Below are 15,231 nucleotides of genomic sequence, written 5' to 3' on the forward strand. Positions count from 1 at the left end.
ATAACCTATCAGGGCTTTGTCAGTCCGAGGGTAAAGATTCAAAACCAAAACCATATGGGCGACATGCTAACAAGCAACGCGCCGCTACAGCTATTTATACGGCAAGTTCTTATACGGACAATACTGTAATTTATCCCAGTTCTGCTAATCAACAACGCGTTTTAGGACTGCTCTCCATTCAGTGGCTCTCAGTGGATGTAATAATTCTCCGGCAACACTTGAACAACTTTGGGGAAACTCCACTCTGTCAATCTCAGTGACTGCTTGCTGCTTCAGTGGTTCCAACTTCTAAGCCTAGATCAGCGACTTTGACACTGCTGTATTTTTTATCTGGATCTTTTCTAGGGAAAACTGTAAATGTTTGCACAAACTCCCGTCAGCGACTTTGGCGTTGCTGAATTTTTTCTCTCGATCGTTTCAAGAGAAAATAGAAAAATGTTTACGGAAACTCCGATCAGCGACTTCGGCTTGCTGTATTTTTTTCGATCTGTTTTGGGGACGAATTAGGTGACATCTGTCTACTTGCGTAAGTTTGAAAACTTTACTTTCTGACCTGCACCTTACTTTAGATTTGAATCAAATAGGAGATGCAGTGGGGAGAAGTAGAACTTCTGCTACAAAAAAAACGTCGCAAATTGTAAACTTCTGTCTTTTTGAAGGTACTATTGAAAAGACAAAATTTGGGCAAATTTTGTTTGCACTCCTAAAATGTTTCATTTTCCTACAACTATGACAACATATGAGATACGGTACCGTAGTATTGCAGTGATGTTACGATTTTTGGCAAATTGTGTAGCCCACTTTAACATTGTAGCCTAATAATCTATATTATTCCATCTAGGTGAATCATTCGTTATAGGATAACATGCCTCAATGTCAATGTGTTGAAGCTTAATATTTTTAAAGAGCATTATGGCATCGCAAGAGCGTGGAAAATACATTGTTTTGGGAGAAGTCAACATTGTGGTGACTGCTTTGCGACGCAATATCAGGTTAGGTTTTGAAATATTAAGCGTTAATAAAATATAGTAGCCTGAACGATAATATCTAGATGTAAGATAGGCTACTGTATTTTCTCCACAATGTCTATGCACTTGAAGCTCGTGTGTTTGTTAACAGCAATCTATTGATAAATGGCTATTGGTTGGATAGTAGCTTTCTCCTGATGAATTGTCAAGCTGCAATTAATTATCTGGAAATTTTATTTGTTTGAAATACTCTGTATAGGTATATATATATATATATATTGAGAAATATTTTTAAGTGATTTCATATGCTGTAGCTTACAAAGTTTTACAGTATCAAGCTATGGTGACCTAACAATTTGCTGGTATCATGGTCTCGGAATTTAATTTATTGTGCACAACAAGAAAATATTTCCATAATTTTATCAAAACTGTTGTTTTAGAGTTTGCTGTTTTTTGTTGTAATTAGTGAATTTTAAACCACATTGAATTATTATCTTGAATAAGTACATTTTTATGTGAAGTCTTTTTAGAAAAATTTGTTGCTAAATGTTGGTACCAAGTCTATTCAATTGTGAACTTAGTTTGTGACAGCGTTTGGTCAGCCGATTCTGGACTTAATTGATAAGTTGAGATTTTAAAATTTGGATAAACAGCTATAAAAAAATTGCTTCATCTGAATTGTAAATGCATTGAAATACAGTTTCTTAAAATACCGTACATATATAATGCATACTGAATTTCAAACTGTGCTACACTGTTGTCAAAATTTTTTATTGGCTTAGTTGGTAAAAAATTAAAAAGTCTATTGTGGTCTCTTTGCTTTTTTTCTTGTGCTTTACTGATTGTTGACAAGAACGACTAATGACATTGTAATTTTACTCTGATTCAACAAACTATTCATATACGGTACATTACATACCATACTTGACAACAGTCAGATTACTTTGCAGTTAAGCCTTATGATATAGGATAATGTCGCAGTGTTAAACTATTAAGTTATGTACTATCGTCAATCAATTCTGACCAATTTTGCTCAACCAAACTATTTTATCATTATGGTACTGTAGTTTATCCTAAGTAGCGTAAGTGAAGCACTGTCTAGAACCAATTGCTAAACCAGGCCTTGAAATTCACGACGGACACAGCATGTGATGTCCGCTGGAAGTACCATCTAGATCGGTCATATTTGTCCGTCGAGAAATAACAGAGGAACTAACGATACAAATCGTCACTGCATAGCACGAACAATTGTTGCGAGAATATAATTTTCTTGAATATATGAATACCGTACTGTATCCCTTAACTTCTATTCGAGCAGGAAAACTTTTGATTTTTACGTTGTTTCAACAATTGATGACATTGAATCAGCGTAACAAAGAAAATTGTGACGCAAGAAGCCACACGACCTTCTTCGGTGGAAGTTAATCAGTTACGCGACGTATTTAGAAGATACATGGCGCTTTGACTCTTCGACGCATGTCGTTGGTCCGATGAAAGCCTTTCAGAGTGACTTTGCTGAAATTTTAAAAAGCCTTCTAAACCGTAGCTATAGTTCTCAAATGGCGTAGAACTATCAAGATGAAGTAATTGAGCATGACAATTGGTGCTAAAAATGGTGTGTCCGCCGTGAGGTTTAATTAGTCCGCCGAGATAGCTGCTCAGACCGGACATGTTGTCCGCCGTCAACAAAAATGAATTTCGAGGCCTGTAAGCTACTTCGAATTATATGCTAGTCACTTTGAACTTTAGCTCTTAACACGCGAAGATACTAAACTGAGCAAACTGCACCTCGTTATTGACACTCCCAAGAAAAAACAAAGTGGAAGAAATCAAGAAAAACGTTTTTTAATCATTGTTACAATGCTTCAACGGCACCATGCTGGCGTTTATCAGCTACCGTACTTCTGTTATCTTAGGAGCAGCGCTCTTGTTGCAACAAGTAGATCTTTTAATTGAGATTGATCCGCAATGAAGGTCAAACTAACGCAAATTTGAACTTGGAAACATTTGCTTTAGGATTTTTTTCTAAATAATTTGCGGGGGGGCAGATTTTTACCATTTAATCAGAATGACATTTAATCATGCATGTGTAGCCTAGCTATTAATATCTTCAAGTACTGATAGGTCTATGCTGTAGCGATCTTTACTGATTTAATCAATAACAGTTTGGTTTATGGATACAAAGTATTGCAGTCCAAAAGAAACATCAGTCCAGAAGTGTGTTGCCAAATGATATATTTTTATAAATTACAGGAAAAACATTTCATTTTTAAGAATGCTTGCTTACATCTAACTTTGGCAATTATAAGTCCATATTACCCAAACTATGGCAATCTCAGCTGCATGGTTATTTTTTTAAGCCTTTACACCTAATGCTTGGAAAAAATCATTGTAACGCCTGTCAAAAGTAACCAGCTATGTCTCAGTCACCAAAACACTTAAATGACATAGGCTATTAAAAAACGGACACAAAAATTAACTTTGTTTCTTCTATGTTCACTACCAAAATTAATAAAAAAAACTAACCAATTTGTGTTTTTAGATGGACTACTCATAACTATCAAAACGACCATGAAGATCCCTTAATCTCCAGTTTCAATTCTCTCAAAAATGATCTTAATCGTTACGATGGTATGGTTATTTAATCATGTTAGTTTTTAATCGTTTTGTTGAATATAAATACATGTTACTTTTTAACATATAATCCCACAGTACAGTATATTCTTTTCTAATTTCACTGTTTTAAAAAACACCGTTTTGTGTTTATGTTGGTAACGTAAAGTCTAACAGATGGCGTAAGCAGCTTTACTCAAATACTATTAAACAGGCTATCATATCACAGTGCTGGTTAGAGCAAATAGATGCACCATCGACATTGTATTAAACTGCTGCTGTTCGGAATGTTGTCTTGTTATCGTTTTGATTTGTCACGTTTTCATTTTCCCTTTTGGCTATACCTTCTGTGCAGACTTTGCTGATTCCAAATTTTAATCTTTTGGTGTTTTTTAATGTTCCTAATTGACACAACTTTTGAGTAAACTGTTCTTGCGTTTTTTAGATTTGTCAGATTTGGAGCTGAACAAATTCCTGACCCCATTTCTTGAAGTTATTCGTTCAGAAGACACAACTGGACCTATCACAGGACTTGCTTTGTCTTCTGTAAACAAGTTTCTTTCTTACAATTTGATCGGTATGATTTTTTTCTTAATTGAGACTTGCCATTTTGAGAAGTTTTTGAAACCAATTTGTGCGAACAATAAACAAATTATTGTGAACCACCATTTGTGGAAACCACCATGCAATGGAGACATTATTTCTGCATAGGAAACTGGATAATTGCATAGTCAATTTGCGTAAATTTTTTTTTGTGTTTTACTGATGTATTGTGTACAATTATATTCTATATACCTAATCACAGGCCTCGAAACTGAAGGCGGCCATCGCGAACATGGCCGCGATTAACCTACAAAAACCGACATTTTGTCCGCCGGTCTTGCCCTTCCGTCGGCCGCATTTGTCCGCCATGAAGTTCCGAGAAAATTTTACGCAAGCGGTTTTGTGAATAAAGTACTTTGCCACTTATAATCACAAAGGATTAGAAAGCAGTCAAAGCACCCGATAAATCACAATACACACTGTCTATGCTTGAATTGTTAACATTATTGATTGACAATGCAGCTGATGTCTGACATCCGCAGGATGCAAGTGACATCACAATACACTTTATTGATGCGATATATTCAGTCTTCGAAATTAGCGTCGCCAATAAAAATGCTGAGGCCACACGAGCGCTTGTAAGGTTAGGGTTAGACATTCCTCCCAGTCGTTATGGCACAGCCATAGATTTGTTCCTTAGTCAACACCCTGATGGAGCTCTATGAAAAAGAAAGAGGCGTGTGGATTGGTATCAAAGCCCGAAAGCCGCAAAACGTGGACGCTTCGTTGCGAAAGGCGAAAACGTCTGATTCCAGTGATGACGTGACAACCTCGTGCTCCGATACAGAATCTGATGATTCCGATTCTGACAGCTAGTTCTTTATCAAACAGACTTTGTGTTGTTCGCAGTGTCGCAATTGTGCCGAAATTATGTCAGTGTATACGTAAATCGAGGCAATCTTCTCGCAGGGAGCTATTAATTTGTTACCGGTACCTGGTTGAGCAATTAACGTTATTTTATGATAATTCAACGTTACTAGATGTCGATTTAATGTAAAACAAACGTAAATTTCTCATTGGGCATTGTTGTTACGCAGTACAACCCGCCGGAAAATTAAATCGATCTGTGCTGACTCGAACGTTGAATCAACCCAAAATTAACTTACTTTTCCGCCTGTGAGTTATTTAACGTGAATTACTGTAACAGCGTGCGACGTGCGTATCTTGTTGCTCGCTTTATCGCTACTTTTGGTATTATTACATCACAACAAATCAAACAGTGCGGTCGTGATAGACTACTCTAGTATATTTTTCGCTTCTCGTTTTGGTACAATTGTTTCGTAATAAACGTTCACAGCAATTGCCGAGGCAATTTCAACTTTTTTCGTTTGGCCTCGGCAACGTTTTTGCCGACGTAAAAATGTGCTAATTTTGAAGACTGTATGTTGATGCGTGTCGACGTTCCGATGGCCGCCATGTGCTTGTGATTGGCCGCCGAACAGCTTGCTTCAGTCGGACACGTTTGGCCGCCGGAAAAAAAAAGTTGTTTCGAGGCCTGTAATCATATTATCCTATTTCATCATAGTTTGAGATTTTGAAGTCTTATATGATACGGTTTATATATGTGTTTATTCGATAGGCTATGCGATTTACCGATTTAGACTGTAGCCTATTGGTTTTTACTTGGAAATTATTTCCAAGTCATCATCTTTCATTGCTAACATTAAAGTGATATTGAATATAATTTGATGCAAGGATAGAGCCAAGGGGGGGTGTGGGGGTCCGCACCCCCCAAAAAAATTTCAAACTGCTATTGTTTTAATAAACTAATGGTATTAAGATCTACATACTAGTATTACTTTATATTTTGATAGATCATAGCATTTTATATCAGCATGTAACGAATTGATGCTGTGTAGATTATGGAATGTGTAACAATGGAAATAATCATGTGTTTTGTACTGCTCATGTTTTTAAACTTTAGAATATTTTCCAAAATTTCATCACATTCTTGAATTTTGTTCTACGGTACCATAAGTGTTTTTTATTCATGCTTGTTTTTAAGACTTGATTTTTCATGCACACTTTCGCCGTTTTCAGGTCTTTATTAAGATTAAACAAAAACATCTGTATTAACTATTAACAACTTGAATGCTTATCAGTATGCCAAATACAGCAGAGACACATTTTGACAGTGCCACACTGATGGACCTCCTTGAATGAAAATAGATTTCAGCAGCACCCCCCAAAAATTAGAGACTGGATCCAAAATTTTTGATGTATATCTCATTCATAAATCATAACGGGTTTTTGCATTAATTTTATGTTTTAGTAATTTGTGGCTATTAAGTTCGTTTTTAAATAATAAAATAAGATACTAGTTTTAATATATGGAGCTGCATATGAGAGATTTTGTTTCCACCTTGCAATTTTGAGACAAGGCGGTTAATTGCAAGTTTCTTTATGTTGTATTATCATGGTTATTATATCAATGAATTATATATATATTATGAAGAGACACTTCACTCAACCCTCACTTCAACAAATCAGAAATTTTCAGTTAAAAATTGCACCAATTCTGATTTAGACTGTTACCACACTTTTTTATACATTAGACATAGACAGCATGAAAATTTTCTTATCAAAGTTTCACATTACAATGCATTTCTTTCAGATTCAAAATCATCTAATGTAGCCTTGGCAGTTTCATCAATGGCAGACGCTGTCACTCATGCTCGTTTTGTGGGTACGGACCCTGCCAATGATGAAGTTGTTTTGATGAAAATATTACAGGTTTGTTAAATGTACAGTTTTTCTTCAGTTTACATAAAGTCATAGAGTATTATGTTAAATTTTTATGTTTTTTTTTTAAATTTATATATTAAACCTATTAATTAACCCCAATTGCTACGGCTAGCTATGCATAATGTTCATGATGTGCTGTAATAGCTTTACTTGCTTTTGTGTTGTTTTGTGTAGGTCTTGCGTGTTTTACTGTTGACAAGCATTGGAAAATATTTGACCAATGAAGCGGTGTGCGAAATAATGCAGTCTTGCTTCAGGATTTGTTTTGAAATGCGACTTAGCGGTAAGATCAACTGATTAGATTTGCAGTATTGTGCGTTTATTACTCTATTTTTACCATTATGTATTGCATCAATGTCACTGTGTGTCATTCTGCTTTGGTTTTTCACTGCTTGCAGTTTGAGCACTCTGGTAAAGCTGACCAAAATAAATTGCCGTGGAGTGTGAACCTCATGGCAATTCCTTAGGCCTAAAGGTCTCAGCAGTGCAGTAAGTACACGGAATGATCAAATGGATGTATAGTACCTCCTTGTTATATACCCCCAATATCCAATATATATCAGTACAGTTGCCTACCTTGTTTGCACTCAAAAAGTCAACTTTTTTATATGCACTCAAATGTATTTTATGTGTTACGCCATGTCATTTTCACAGTGTTTTCAGGGATATCTGATGAGCTCCATTTAAACTGATTTCTTGGTGATTTTAATGTTTTGTAGAACTGTTAAGAAAATCAGCTGAGCACACATTGGTTGACATGGTCCAGGTATTATTCACAAGGATCCCTGAGTTCAAAGAGGATTTGAAAAATCCCACTACGAGTTCAATGAAGAAGGTTAGCTATCAAAGGAATTGATATCAGTTATACGAGATAATATCATCACCACGAAAATGACAATATACTTCTCTGCTTGGTGGTGTTAGATATGTATAATTGTATAGGCTAACTTCTTAAATTGCAGACTGGGGAGGCAGTAAAAGATGAGAAATGTAATTTTTGACAAATTTGAAGTCGGTTCTTAACAACAGTCTGTAAAATAGACAAATCTGGCCAAATCTTTATGTGATCATGCCAAAATAAAAATCCATTTTGTGTAATATTTTGGGTCTTTTCCTGGTTTCAAGAAACAATTGATTAAGCTTAATTCTTAATTAATTTTCCCACGACACTTCATTTTTTTGTAATTAAAGCGGCTTTTTTCCTCGTGGGAGAACCCAACTTTATCGATTTACTTCTGGGCAAACGGGTATCGAAATTACACGTGCCTGTGCCACGGTCGCGCGAAGTAGGCGTGGACGCTGTCTGGCGCTGAAGTTCCCGCGGTTCCAGCCACCACACACGAACACACCGTACTCGCTGTTTTTCTTTGCATGTAGATTGCTGTGTCTAACTGTCCACTGCCATTGTATATACTTCGTTTAAGCTGTCGTGAATCGTGATGGAATGTAACTATTGGAAAGGGGTCGAAATATTCAAGTTACTTTTGTCTGCGGTTTAACATGCTGACAGGCCTTTCCAGTCATAACCAGTTTTTACAGCACCTTGTAACTCGAAATGAACATTGACCAGTCAAAATTAATTTAGCTTAAAATGCGAGCGGGTGGTTTGACTGACTCCAATACGAAAGGAAAACGACAAAAGCGTTCAAGCAAGAGCAAGAAAAGTGACTTACGAAAGGTTCCCCCTGCTGCTTCTGCAGTGCTCCCTCTGCCAGAAGAACAACAACTATCTTCTCCGAGGTATATTATATTGTTTTACGCCAAACCGTTAACTCATACAATTGCGAGCTTATTGCACGCAATGCAGAGTTGTGAACTTTAGTGATGACTGATAAGTGCATGCAAAGGCAAAGGTGGTCCCATACTTGATTCAAGTCTCGAGTATGAGAATATAAGGTTCTCATTGTACTAAGCCATCGACACTAAGGAGAGTAGGGTGGCCAGTTTCTTTCTCTCAGCCGCCTTTACTTCAGCAATCAGCTGAAGCCGGGAGTCGAACCAGGTTTGTATATTTGGAAAGCTTACGCCTTATACGTTGCCCCATCCTCAAGTGCATGAATATTACTTAAAATTAGTTTTATTATTTTACTTTCATACATTTGAGTGCTGTATACTGTATTCATACCGGAGCGTTGTTGCATATCCTTTGTGGGAGAATTAGTAAAATTTGTTATAAACGGTCTTATTAATTTTTGTTCATTTCTTTTAATTGTATTTTCTTATGCGTTTCGTGCAATTTTTAAGCAGCAAACATCCCGACCAGGTGTCGTGCTAAAACTTATTTTCAGAATTTACTTTTCTGTAGGAAATTTTTAATTGTTAATTTGCTTTAAGTAAAGAATTGGCTAAAAAACTATTTGACCAAGTAGCTCATTTGGCGTTGAGGTAAACTGCTCCTTTAAATGAGAAAGAGCTTGGAACAAGTTTGGTAAAACTTTATTTTTGAAAAAGTGCGGTATACGACATCTAGGCGAAACCCTCTTGGGCGAGACCATCTTCACTTCTAGTCATAGCTTTTCATCTGAGAATGAAAACGTTTTTTCGAACATGTGCACAAATTGTATTGAATCTTCGGAGCACATAGAAAGTTTGAGATCGAGCGTACAAAAACGTTGCGTGATAATAATTAAAGAGTTTTCCACGTACACCAGCGTTTTGCTCATCCAGCGCAATTGCGTTTCTACACTCCTTTACTAAACTGTGTTTGTATGTTGTTTACGTTTCTATTCAGTTTTGAAGCAACAACAGAAGCGGTCACGCAAGACACTGCCTCATCCGAAGCATCCCATTCCCCACCAAAGTTTTCCCCTGAATTGGCGAAGAAACGTGAGACAGAAGGTTTGTCATGGTGTTTTCATGTGAATTTTGATGTCATGATTTCTTTCATGTGAATATTGTACAGTGTACAACTGTACAATGTACATTGATTCTATTTGTTTCATCTTAAAAATACCAGTTTTTATATTATTTTGACGCACAAACAACATTAATCAATGCACAGAAAAACTGTGTTTTTGTGGTATCCAAGCTTACGCCTGATAGCTGAAGATTTTAATTAAGTGAACGGGAAGGTAAGGAAGCCAATCTTTGTGTCCACTTTCAGACATGCCTTGAAATGTCCTGCCAAACATACAGCCGCATGCTCTTGAGAGGTGTCGAACCGACGTCCTTCGAAGCCGTACTTGGGCTTCAACCACTCGGCTATGTAGCCGAAAAACTGTGTCCAAATATAATAATGATAAACTTGGTTAACTTTATTTTTTATGTTTGTGGTGCAACAAAGTGGAGTCTCTTTCCGAGGCTATATAAAACATATTTGATATTATTTCTTTGTGTGACGCCAACAGGAAATCAACATTTTCAAAGTGTATCAGTTATTCATTCTTGTAACATGCTCGGCTATTTTTTTATTTTTAAAAGGGAGCATTGGGAGCGAGGTTGGGAAACTAGACGAGCTTGAGACACCATCGCTGGATAATGATGAGGTAAGGTTTCATTTTATCATTTTTTGTATGATATCAGCAAAGCAACTGTAAGTTATGATTTTTAGACCACTATTCAAAAAACTATCGATGCACTTTTAGGTTAGTTGATTATTGATATATCACATGCCAGGGCTGGTATTTTTTAATTTCAGATATGATAATTACTGAAAATGAAACGGAACTAGAAATTGTGTAAAAAGTACATAATCTTAGTATTAAATTGGTTGGAACGCCTTGTCAATCTTATCCAAAATAAAAAACTCAAAATGTAGAATTGTAGAATAGATATTAAACTTATGAATGCAATTTAATATAATTTATAGCACTGAAGATAAAACAGTTCAGTTTTCGAAACGTTTGCTGAACATGAGTTTAGTATCTGATTTTGGGCTTTTTTAGATTTGCATACACATAAATACCTGACGAATGCGTGCCACTTTGCTGTCTATAATTCAACCAACAGTCAACACCTTAACCAGTTTAGTGTTGGAACATTTATCAACAATGCGCTCGCGTTTTAGGGCGACATGGCCGACACAGAAATGAACGGAGAAAAGGACGACAATGGAGCCAGCTTGCAATCACAGGAATCGATTGTCGAAGGGCAAGAAGATTTTGATGTCCAGTCTCAAGTCAGCGAGTCGAGTTCAATTCAGGATGTAGAGTTTTCAAGCAATTCACGAGGAGTAAGTGTGGTTTATATTGTTACGTCACGGCATTTGATGTAGTAAAAACTCACAGCATTGTTCTCACCAGCAGACGATAGGTTCGAGAACACATTTCTTGACGCATTACTTGCAAGTCATCCCAATCCATATTACATTGACTTTTCAATAAATATAAAATACAAGACAAAAAGTTTTTATTGTAACCGATTCCCCTGTAAGAAAAAGTTGATCTATTACGAAACTCAATAAATTGAACAAGGCAAAACTAAGTGTTGCACTTTCAATCAAATCATCATTTGTCATGTTTCCAAAAGTTTGTCTTATTGGAAATTTTTTGCTCCAACCGCAGATATCTCTGGTGAAGGCTGTTACAATTATTGTTTGCTTCGTCATGGTACCTTACGCTTTTTGATTCGTCACAAGGGAGTGATTGTTATTTTGTTTTGTTTGTAGGTGAGGTTTGCAGCGTCTCCAAGGCACAGTGGTGTGTCGGGCCCACTGGTGCCATACAGCTTGCCTTGCATTCGTGAATTAATGCGCTTTCTCATCTCTCTTACCAATCCACACGACAGGTACAGAGCTTTCCATTTCCACAAAAAGTAGTCATTTTTTACATTGATCGAACGTCTGCAGACGTTTTAAATGTTAAATCAATGTTAAAAAGCGGATTTGCTGACTGGGATCGGTTTGGTGCCAGCGTTATTGTCGAGTAAGCGTCCTGAACTTCAGTGGAATAGTTTTGTCATGGTTTGCATATAAATGATTGGAACAATTTTTCGACATGATTTTGTAAAGTGATTTAATCTAATAAACGTTAACAGACATAATTCCGATGTCATGATGCACATGGGAATGTCCCTACTCACGGTCGCACTTGAAGTGTCACGTGACCAGATCGGAAAGTATCCCTCGTTGCTGATCTTGGTCAAAGATGACATGTGCAGATATCTATTCCAGGTAACGTCAGGCAAAAGGTTGTGGCCAGTTAACACAGAATTTAAGACATTTTGCGTTGTAAGTGTTGGTTTCCTATTTACGTTGATTTGTTGGCCTTTGCTTCAACGTTTGTTGCAATTTGTAGGTGCACAACAGCTACTATATATGCAAGTACGTTTCATTTTCTTGCGTTGTCAGTTACTGTTAGCCCCTTTTGTTACATGTGATAGTTACCTGCCCATTAATAAAGCATGACGTGCATTACTCGAAGTTGTTAGCCTGAGCGGAAAATGGTCCTACTCCAGCAAGCAAAAGTTTGGTTTGCTGGGACATGTGAGCAAACCAAGACGTACGTCTTCCGGCGTCAACGTGACAACGCTAAAATCTCATGCTTCGCTAAACTATTTCATTTTCTCTGAGTTTAATTTACCAATTAAATTTGATCTCACATCCAAGGAGCGTTCTCTAACAAGCCAAATGTATTTTCAGTTGCTGAGTGTCGACAGGTTAGGCTTGATTGCGTCATCTCTCCGCGTTTCTCTTCTGCTTTTCGAATCCTTGAGAAAAGAATTAAAGTTTCAATTAGAGGTTTGTTATATAAGGTCATCGTATGCTTGGTAAACGTTTTTATTAACATGCAGTTGATTAACATGTAACAGTTAACATGTTGTGTGTCGTGTATTGCAGTTGATGCTGTTCATTCTTTTTGGCAGCTTGCTAAAGAATGATATCAAATCAGCTGTCCGACATATCGAAGCTATATTTTCGAAATAAATGTTCAGTTCATGCGACTGTTATTCTAGGAAGCTGATCTTCAAACCTAAACACAGATTATATCTGTTGATAAAAATACAATGCATGTTTTGCAGTAAAATGAAATCAGATAAAAACTCATGTAATGAATGGAAATTCGTTTTTATGAGTTTTCTTCATACAATTCAACCATAAAATGTTATGTACAGCTAATAGTTTTTGAGCGCTTATTTAAGATAATACAGTATTCTAATTTTCATCATGTGGCGAATAAAAATGTTAATCTTCACTATATTTGCTGTTTTATGTCTCAATCTATATTTATTAACATCAATCAAAAGTATTTATTGTGAATTACAGCAATTTCTCAAAAAGCTTATGGATCTGATCACAAGTGACAACCCAAAGCTTCCGTATGAAGTGAAAGAACTTTCCATCGACGCTGTCGTGCAGTTATGGCATATCCCTGGATTTGTAACTGAGCTTTATCTCAACTATGATTGCGACTTTTATTGCTCCAACATGTTTGAAGACCTCAGCAAATTGCTATCGAAAGTAAGTCGGCAAGAATTTACATGCAACGTTTCATTGTTATCTTTATTAACTCAATATGCGAGCAAAACCTTTTCTATTTGGAGCACATAATTCAGTCAAGTTTTCTTCCTGTGGGTATATTCTCACTTCAAAGTGGAGTCGCAGATTGCAGTCCTCCATATCATTCTGTCAACAGCATTCTCTTTTTTACTTCTACTGTTTCAAAGTTTTCTGTCACACAGTCTTTCCATCTTCTCTTTGGTCTTCCTCGCTTTCGTTTCCCAACTTTCAATCGTCTCATTCGTCCCAATTTTTAATCTTTTCGTTCTCTCATTATTTCAACCAATTAATAACCACAAAAACCCTGGCTTGAATATCCAAATAAACACTTTATGCGCTTAGTTTGCTATACAGTACATCTTGCCATCTCTTGATATGATGGTATATCGTCGTACAGAATGCGTTTCCTGTATCTGGGCTCTACACCACTCACTTGCTGTCACTGGAGGCACTTCTTACGGTTGTGAAGAGTGTCGAGAATCGTTGCAACCAACGAGAAGGCAATTCCTTACGCACAGACGACCAGGTTGCTGAGCAACTGGAGCCTGGTATGTACCGGTTTGCACTAGTTTTCGTATTGATTAAGACTGTGTTGTAAATGCTCTATCGGCAAAACGAAGAAAGTGCTTTGCAGACGATAGTGCTCTCTGCGACCAAGCTAGGTCATTCAAACCAGCATTCATTGGAAAAGACATTTTGAAAGAAGATATGTTCGAACCCCTAATATTGTTAAGGATGCTATCAGCAGTAATCATACTGCGACACTTGCAATGTTTGACACTAATACAAGTGATCATGACCCGAATCTCCGAACATTGATCAAACGAAGCTATCCTTTTTCTATGCAAACAGAAATTCAGTTTTGTCAAACCCAGCCAGCTAAATCCATCAAACACTGCTTCTAAAATTACTAATTTGTATTTGATCCATATTGTATCTTCCTTCAAACAAAACCTTATTCCTCAGATGGCTGAAGAATGAATACAAAACTGATTTAACATCCAAACGCTAACGTCTTTTTGTTATCATTCGTATTTGTTTCCATAGCTACCCCTCCTTCTTCTCCAATGAAGCTGGTGCCCTCATGGGCGTCCAACATGTCGGTCAGTAGCCAGCAGGTGACTGAACATTTGGATAAATCAGCATCCGAAACACCAGCTTCCACCGAAGTGGTCGACATAAAAATCCCAAAGCGTTTTACAGGAGCTCTTCCAACCATTGACGAGCTGCAGAGCATAAAGCAGAAGAAAAAGGTGATTTTAGTTTTGTAGTTTTCGCGTAGTTTCTTTTTATTCTAAGTATTTTATTTGAAAAGTTAAAACTTCAGCAATGTGGGTTTGTGTCAGGGATATGGTTTGTGTCCACACAGTTTAGTCGCTCTTGCCCATTGAGAAGTATTCTTAACTATAAACACAATTTCATATCAAAGAAATTTACTACTGTAATTTTTCAGATTATTCAAACTGGGACGGAGCTGTTCAATCAAAAACCCAAGAAAGGGATCAACTTTCTTCAGGAGCAGAATCTTCTCGCTGTTCCTCTTGACGCCAGAGAAGTTTCGAAATGGCTCCGGGCAAATCCTTGGCTGGACAAGAAAATGATTGGGGAATATATCAGCGACCGAAGACATCCAGAAATTCTGGATAATTTCGTCAGGTGTGCATTTTATGAGGAGGTTGAAATTTTATTCTACCATGCGTTGACAACATTAAAAAATGTAATATTATTGGCTGTGCTGCTAATTTGCATTCATTGAATGCTGGCATTTACGCAACAATCCAATTTTTTATTATAATTTTTGAAGTATCTACTTGGCTGTAATTAATAACAGCATCTTCAGCTTATTCAAATAGAGTATATACGTAA

At 36.8% G+C, this 15,231-nt stretch overlaps 1 protein-coding gene across 1 annotated transcript in view; it reads left to right on the top strand.

Annotated features, from left to right (window-relative positions):
* Window positions 1–912: 912 nt before the first annotated feature.
* The window catches only part of LOC145768605 (Golgi-specific brefeldin A-resistance guanine nucleotide exchange factor 1-like), a 28,453-nt gene continuing 14,134 nt past the window's right edge, over window positions 913–15,231 (top strand). Inside the window, exons 1-17 of the mRNA XM_082580139.1 lie at window positions 913–992; window positions 3,511–3,599; window positions 4,027–4,158; window positions 6,799–6,917; window positions 7,104–7,212; window positions 7,649–7,764; window positions 8,515–8,669; window positions 9,661–9,767; window positions 10,350–10,414; window positions 10,936–11,100; window positions 11,536–11,654; window positions 11,904–12,039; window positions 12,508–12,606; window positions 13,132–13,326; window positions 13,763–13,913; window positions 14,413–14,618; window positions 14,819–15,021. Coding sequence (XP_082436265.1) covers window positions 913–992; window positions 3,511–3,599; window positions 4,027–4,158; window positions 6,799–6,917; window positions 7,104–7,212; window positions 7,649–7,764; window positions 8,515–8,669; window positions 9,661–9,767; window positions 10,350–10,414; window positions 10,936–11,100; window positions 11,536–11,654; window positions 11,904–12,039; window positions 12,508–12,606; window positions 13,132–13,326; window positions 13,763–13,913; window positions 14,413–14,618; window positions 14,819–15,021 — 2,246 coding nt within the window. The remainder of the gene's footprint in view (window positions 993–3,510; window positions 3,600–4,026; window positions 4,159–6,798; window positions 6,918–7,103; window positions 7,213–7,648; window positions 7,765–8,514; window positions 8,670–9,660; window positions 9,768–10,349; window positions 10,415–10,935; window positions 11,101–11,535; window positions 11,655–11,903; window positions 12,040–12,507; window positions 12,607–13,131; window positions 13,327–13,762; window positions 13,914–14,412; window positions 14,619–14,818; window positions 15,022–15,231) is intronic.

Source organism: Aplidium turbinatum, chromosome 4, assembly GCF_918807975.1.
Source record: "Aplidium turbinatum chromosome 4, kaAplTurb1.1, whole genome shotgun sequence".
In the NCBI taxonomy this organism is placed as follows: Eukaryota; Metazoa; Chordata; class Ascidiacea; order Aplousobranchia; family Polyclinidae; genus Aplidium; species Aplidium turbinatum.